The sequence below is a fragment of the Parasteatoda tepidariorum genome, chromosome 6, assembly GCF_043381705.1.
Source record: "Parasteatoda tepidariorum isolate YZ-2023 chromosome 6, CAS_Ptep_4.0, whole genome shotgun sequence".
NCBI classification, from domain to species: Eukaryota; Metazoa; Arthropoda; class Arachnida; order Araneae; family Theridiidae; genus Parasteatoda; species Parasteatoda tepidariorum.
Window position 1 is genome coordinate 27,523,095 of NC_092209.1, and position 7,602 is coordinate 27,530,696.

Here is a 7,602-nt window from a genome sequence, read left to right on the forward strand (position 1 = left end):
ATTTACACTTAATTATACATGCTCTGTAGTTGTTGAAAAAATAAATATTTGTGTTTAGAGTTCAATCTCTTTATTCTTCTTTTATATTTCTTAAAAACTTGAGAAAAATAATTGATGAAAAAAAAACTATGCTGCGGATCTGCATAAAATTTTATTAACTTATTTTGTAACGAAAAAAGAATAAACAACAATTTGTTCATGTTTATTTTTAGTGATTTTGATTTTTTGTCACAAACCATAATTTTAGTTTATAAATTGCATATTTTTAAAATAGTAGAAATTATACGTTTCCAAACGGTTTTAAAGTAGAGATAAGCATTTTTATTAACTATTTCAATGTTAACTTATTGAAACGATTAGAAAAGAAAAACAAAACGAAGACGAAAAGAAAAAATAAGTAATACTTAATTATTTGTGATGTATAAACCCGTTCCTTGCATGAATGTATTCAAATTAATTGTGATATATTGGGTTTGATCGAGATATTGGGTTTTTATATCGCATGAATACGAATGCCGATATTCAATTCTTAAACCAGGTGAATATGAATCACACCGCAAAACTTTTATATCTGTTAAATACAAAAATCTATTATTGGTATGAAAATCGCTGTTCAGTAAGAATCGCTATTCCGCAGATTCTGGTGCAGTTCCGAAAATTCAAAATGGCGAAAATCTACAATACCCACTAAATCAAAGAAGCGGAGGAATCACGTGGTTTAGTTAATAGGTTTGAATGACCTGTTTCATTATTCTTCAGTAAAAATAAAATTGTGATATATTTAGTTCAACACAATGACTCATTTTAAAATTACGAAAAGTTATAAATTTTTTTTTGGAAAACTTTATTTTAGAATTTATTGTGTTTATTTTGCATTCTAAATCTTTTATTATAATATGTTTTAATTATATCATCATATAATTAGAATACAACAGAATATGAAAACGTAAAACTAATTTCAGGTTAGGCGAGTGGAGAGCGAGTGGAATCCGAAAGTTAGATACTCATATGTTTGCATTAACATGGAAATAGGTGACGTGTGCATGTTAATGCAAATGAATGGATATCCGCAATCCTCCCGTTTCCTCGGTGCATGGTTCTTGACTTACAAAAAGTATGAGTATACAGTCTTCCAACGTACAAAGAAAATTGAATTTTTCCGATATAGAATGGATCCACTTGTATAGGTTAGACGTTAATGCAAACGAAAGGAAATCCGGCATCTTCTTGTTTCCGCATTACGAAAAGTTGTAATAAAAATTGTGGAAAACTGTACTTTATGATTCTTTAGAATTTATTGTGTTTATTTTGCATTCTAAATGTTTTATTATAATACGTTTTAATTATATCATCATATAATTAGAATACAACAGAATATGAAAATGGGAAAGAAATTTCAGTTTATGCGAGTGAGTGGAATCCGAAAGATAGATAATCAGATGTTTGCATTAACATGGAAACAGGTGACGTGTACATGTTAATGCAAACGAATGGAAAGCGGCATTCCTCTCGTTTCCTCGATGCATGGTTCTTGACTTACAAAAAGTATAAGTATACAGTCTTTCAACGTATAAAGAAAATTGTATTTTTCTGACATAAAATGAATCCACTTGTAGGTTAGATTTTTTTATGAAGCATTGGCGAAGTGGTATATCTTCTACACTTTTATAATGATAGAATTTTAAAGTCTTCATTGCTTTATAGAAAGAAAACAAACAAGTGAAAAGATGGTAAGAATACGCATGCGCTCTAACAATACAGAACTGAAATACATACAGTGAATTATTTGCACAAAGTTCCAAAAATGTTCTGAAGCTACAGAATACATCTCTATATCATTTCATATGTATATTTTGAATTAAATTTGCATTAATCCAAACAAAGCTGTATGTGAATCGTTGCTGACGTTAAACTTGTTTACAAATCTCTTGCAAGGTTTTTTATTCTCTTTGTTCTTCCATTCCTTTTCCTTGCTTTCATGTAATTCTTGAAAGGATAGCTCAAGATAAGGACGACTGTCTCTAAGAAATCAAATACTGCAATCAAGGAAATCCCAAGCCAAATTCCAACATACCCACCAATATAACTGAAAGTTTCTATCACCTAGAATGTATAATCAACAGTAATTATCATTCTTATTTAAGAGAGTACACATAGCTAGAATGTATAATCATCAGTAATTATCATTCTTATTTAAGAGAGTACACATAGCTAAAATGTATAATCATCAGTAATTATCATTCTTATTTAAGAGAGTACACATAGCTAGAATGCATAATCATCAGTAATTATCATTCTTATTTAAGAGTGTACACACAGCTAGAATATATAATCGTAAGTAATTATCATTCTTATTTAACAGAGTACGCATAGTTCTATTCAAATTCATATCTGATTTATCTTGATTAAAATTATGCTTTTATCCATTATTGTGTTTTTTATTTATCAAATCTGTAGCATTTAGTAATCATTAGGAATACAAGCTTAGACAAGTTGAATAGATATTCAATGATAGCATTTTTATCTTATTTAAAAAGACCTTAACGGTATTTTTATTGAAAAAAATCCGAATCGACCTTCATTTATTAATAATTTGAAAAAATGCATGTTTTGGAAAGAATTTTACAATTTATTTGCACCTTATTGGAAGTGAAACATTGAAAAGTTGTGTAAGTAACTGGCCTAGGTATATATATATATATATNTATTTATATATATAGTAATAAGTTTTTAATAACTGTCGTTGAACAGCTGACCCAATTTTTGGGTTTACGAATACTAATGTTTAACTCCGTAGCCTTGTTAATTTGAACGCAATCCTGAAGACAACTACTGGATCAAGTATCGGGAGAAAACTTTCTTCTGGAGGACTTTTTGATACAACTAGCCCACATTTGCGTTACATGAAGAGGAAAACCACGAAAATCTCCCGTGGTTGGCCTAACGGTAAAGGAACTGTTACCCATGATCCGTCTTTCACTGATGATAATTTACATCAGCACTGTGGTCTGTGAGAGCCGGGTGTGAAGATCAATTCTACCAGCTGTCACTTGGATCGAACCCGGGTCACTTCATAGCGAGGCGAGCGCTCTATCCTCTGAGCCACCACAGCGCATACGGTAATAATTATCGAATTATGACCAAATTAGAAAGACTGCTACTAATAATATTGCTTCTAAACTGAAACATTAAAAATAATTTTCTACTTTTAAAGCCCGAATTTTCCTTATTTAAATACATAATAACTAACACTATTATTGACAATACCATGTTCAGTGTGATAACTTATGTTTTAGTAATTTTTTTTGCTGAATTTCAACTATTTACACAATAACACAATGCATTTGCTTGTTTTTCTTTGCTTTGCTAGCAAATATTTTTCTTTATAAAAAATTAACAACTTTTTAGTAGATTTTCCATTTAAATTTTAAAATTATAAGAAAAAAACTTATGAAACGGCTGAAAACTATTACCTCAAATTTAGGGGAATATGAATACGTTACTGTTTCCATTCCGTTCAAGTAGATAGCAACATGGATGTTTTGACTAAAATAAAAATATCCTTTTCAGTACGTTATCAACACATAATTCACAAACCAAAATAATTTATTTAATTTTAAAAGATTTTCTTAGGAGATTAGCAGCATTATTTAAGATTAAAAAAATATGTTGCTAACTCTCTTGGGTGAAACAGAAACGAAAACTGTCCATATCGTGTTCCTAAAATTTATTTTAACATTTTTTAGAATTAGTATGTTTTCACTTTCTAAAGTATCGAAAGTATTTGTTATGTAAAAAAGGAAATAAAATTTGTTTGTGAGAAATAAAAATATATTTTGTAAATTTTTTTAATTAAAACAGGCATAAGTTCAATGAAAAAAAAATTGAAAAAAAATCCCTCGACCATAAAATAAGGCAATATTATATCAGTTGCTACACTCAATATTCAAATGTTCTTTTTTAGAAGACTATTCAGCAAAGTACATACTAATTTCAAAATTTAACAATTGTTAACTTACGTTCCAAAAAAGCAAATGAAGTTCATAAACTTAACAGTGAAATATCTCTCCAAAATTGTGGTAAAAAAACGCAAAATTGTTTTTAAAAAGTACTTTATTTCGAATTAAAATCAAATTGACAAAAACGAATTTCTGTCAAAATTATAGAGACATTGCAATTTGTTTTCTCGCTGCACAATCTCTTTCGGACCCTATGCTTCATGACTTTTAAAAATTCAAAAAAAAAAAATACTTACGTAGGACCAGATGCATATCCGCAACCAGTCTGTAAAGAAGAAAATCTTAATTTGAAAGTCTAGACTTAAATGAAATTACATATTCCCTTAATAAAGTATATAATGCCAGTCACAATTCGTCACACCATAAGTAAATTAATAAGTAACTTAAATAACGAAAAAGTACTTAACTAGACTAAGCTAAATGATAGTTGACTGATAAGTGACTAAAGTTATACAAAAGTACTAAACTAAACTAAACTAACTCATAGCTAAACTGATAAGTAACGAAACAGACGCAAGTAACTAAACTATCATTTCAAACAAATACATAAAAGTAAAATTACCTCAGAATACTTCTCCGTTATTTGTCTTGCAACTTCAAAAGTCTCTTCGCTAATAACAGAATCAAAAAATTATTTTATTTATTTATTTCTCTAGAAACTAGGTAACGTAACAATCACTCTTGTCAGCTATAAATAACCCCTTAACTACTTGCACGAGAACTATTACTTTATAAAGAAATAATTTTTTTTCTCTTATTAATAAAAGAAAGTATATTTCTGTTGCCACCGTCGTTGTTTCAGAGTTCAGGTTTGGCTAGTGATTGCGAGAATTAGAGGCATCGTCTCTAACATAATTAGAACAATGCTCAAGAGATATTTAAGTAAAAAATCCTGATAACCAGAATATATTAAGTATAAAATTCACATCCGACACATAACCACAAAATGACGCATAGTCATCAACCAAAGAGGGAAATTCTTCTTTACTGCAAAATGATTTATAAGTGCATAAATGTTTCTAATTTTTTGCAAGGATAATTTTTCATGTAAGAACAGGTTTTGTAATGGAGTAAAAGAAACTTTATGAACTTAAATAGTATCACAAACTAAAATATAAACATTTATACACGTGAAACATCACAAAATCATTTCGTTATGAACAGAAATTAGCTTAAAAATTGTCTATTGTCAGGAAACTTGGAGATACTATCTATTAATTATTATTAATTAAACCTCTCCGAGCATTCGCAGAACATTATTTTAATTTTTTCCATAGTCTGAACTTAGATGCTTAACAATGAAGTAAAATTAAGTATTCCTCTCTTAGATTAGTTTATGGGTTATCATTTGCGGCGGCGACTTTACTTGGCTGTTTTCTGGGACTATCGCTAAATATGTAAATCTTTATTGTAACCCAATGTATGACCCAATTTTTTTAAAATTTTGTCTCCCCTATTTCAAGGGTCAGGATTCCAAATATGTAAAAAAAAATACAATATTTGTTTATTCAAAGAAAGTACGATTTCGTGTCTGATTCCATAACTTAATAATAATACTTAGCACTAATTAATTAGCATATTTTAGGTCACCCCCAGGAAACATTAAGATTGACACTTAGTTCGTGAAAATCCGATCATTAGAACGAAAGTTATTCTGGGTGATATCTCTTTTTTTTGCCGACTGCACATATTACAGTTTGAATTACTGATGCCAACATTAATTAAAACTTATGATGAATATTTCATTCTGGATATAGCAATCGAGCTTACTCTATGCACTATTCTTTTGAGAAAATCAAATATGATACTTACAAACATGCAGGATGACAATGTTCTTTTTCACATTTTGTAATTTCATCTTCTGGTAAATCCATTTCTTGCTCTGTAAAATTCAAATGAATTAATTATAGCAAAGGGTTAAACTGTCTTCATTTGTAACTCCAAATCTATTTATTTTCTGGAGAAAAAATAAAAATAAATAAAAGTATATTATTCTTTTCCCTCTGTCAAAAAAATATAATTTCTTCAAAATTATATTAACTGTTTATAAAATGAAAATATTTTTCTAATAGTACATATTTTAAAAATTAAAATAATTAAAATATTTGCCAGCGTCTTTTGAAAAAAAAAAACCCCTGATCTTTGAATACTAAAACTTTCACTAGAGTATAGGCTATAATAACTTTGTTCCTATTTTTTCCTCAAACCTAATGAATCGGTGAGCGATGTCGATAGGTCCTTTAAATTTGATAGCCACTTTTTGCATTTTTTCCTTTATTAAATTATGTATTTTTTAAAAAAAAATATTCTTGTTAGAATTAATCTGAGGATAAGAAAATTTAATTCCACAATAAAAATAAGATAAATAAGCAGCGAAATTTATTTAAACATACTGACTTCTAAGAACTAGTTTTCTGAATTGTTTGGGGAAAAAATGCATTTAATGTGAAACATAACAACTTTTGAAATATGTGAATTGTTAAAGAAGTTTCTTTCCATATGAATCTTTCAACCACGGATTAATAAATTCCGAAGGATCAAAGTTTTGAATGGAAACATCGGACATTTTAATGAACAATCGGTTTTCCAGAGTCCCTTTCTACTCCGGCTATTGATGTACTCTTATCATTAAACAAATTAAAAAAAAAAAGTTGGAAAAATGTGACCGGATTTTTTTGGCTATTTTGAAGTCTAAGAGAAGAATATTTGAAGCAGACATCCAATATTTTGGTGAGATTTGGCATCCGATACCTAAACGGTAACGCGGGTGTATATTTGTACTGCCCTTCTCTAGCTTGTGGTAACTTACCTTTCATAATGCACCGTCTTTCATTTCCTGGCATTTGGTAGAAACGAGGAATACATCCACGAACCTGCATGCTGACGTTTTTCAAGCATTCCTCAAAACATTCCTAAAATTTAGAAATTTGATTCATTATCTTTGGTACCCATATGTTATCCAATAGCATGTCCTCAGATTCTGTGAAATATAAGTAATTTTCCTCAGCTTCGTTATGTACAACCTTAACGTACACACACACAATGGGCTCGCCCAGGTTTTCAAGGTTTCTCGCCCAGGAACAATGTTTCCATGGGGCACATTAGGACCCATAATCCTTATAGAACAATCCCTGACGTCTGTATGCTACTTGAACATAGTTACAGACCAGGTTCACCCATTCATGGCAACAGTTTTTCCTGCGGGGGATGGTGTTTACCAACAGGATAATGCACCATGTCATAAGGGTCGAATCGTCATGGATTGGTTCGAGGAACATTCCAGTGACTTTCAAGTAATCTCTCGGTCCCTAAATTCACCTGACCTTAATCCGATAGAGAATTTGTGGTCCTACTTGGAAAACCAAATTCGTACTGCCACGCTACCTTCTCGCAATGTGAGGGAATTGCAGGACCAGTTGGTGAGCGCTTGGTACCAGATACCTCAGACTACCTATCAGCACCTTGTGGAATCAATGCCACGGCGGGTGCTAGCAGTTTTGACGGCTGAAGGTGGTCCTACATGTTATTAGCAGGGTGGTCATAATGCAATGGCTCTTAGATGTGTATATATATATATATATAT

General features: G+C 30.3%; 2 protein-coding genes across 2 annotated transcripts in view; both read right to left on the bottom strand.

Moving 5' to 3' along the window:
* Positions 1 to 1,561: 1,561 nt before the first annotated feature.
* LOC107436855 (uncharacterized) lies at positions 1,562 to 5,896 on the bottom strand. The gene is made up of 5 exons (XM_043051881.2): positions 5,832 to 5,896; positions 4,582 to 4,630; positions 4,256 to 4,284; positions 3,474 to 3,546; positions 1,562 to 2,103 (listed from the first exon to the last, which is right to left on the bottom strand). Exons 1-5 carry the CDS (start codon positions 5,891 to 5,893, stop codon positions 1,918 to 1,920), a joined length of 399 nt encoding a protein of 132 aa, XP_042907815.2. The 5' UTR covers positions 5,894 to 5,896; the 3' UTR covers positions 1,562 to 1,917.
* Positions 5,897 to 6,337: 441 nt separating this feature from the next.
* Positions 6,338 to 7,602, bottom strand: part of LOC139425795 (uncharacterized) — a 4,449-nt gene continuing 3,184 nt past the window's right edge. The window contains exons 4-5 of the mRNA XM_071181748.1: positions 6,829 to 6,931; positions 6,338 to 6,342 (exon numbers count right to left, since the gene is read on the bottom strand). Of these exons, the coding sequence (XP_071037849.1) occupies positions 6,338 to 6,342; positions 6,829 to 6,931 (108 nt within the window). The remainder of the gene's footprint in view (positions 6,343 to 6,828; positions 6,932 to 7,602) is intronic.

Excerpts from the sequence above, each read along its gene's own strand:
- LOC107436855 (XM_043051881.2), bottom strand. The coding sequence starts at position 5,893 with ATGGATTTACCAGAAGATGAAATTACAAAATGTGAAAAAGAACATTGT. Across the intron at positions 4,631-5,831 it reads CATTGTCATCCTGCATGTTT|CGAAGAGACTTTTGAAGTTG; the intron begins GTAAGTATCATA and ends TTCTGTTATTAG. Across the intron at positions 4,285-4,581 it reads TAACGGAGAAGTATTCTGAG|ACTGGTTGCGGATATGCATC; the intron begins GTAATTTTACTT and ends TCTTCTTTACAG.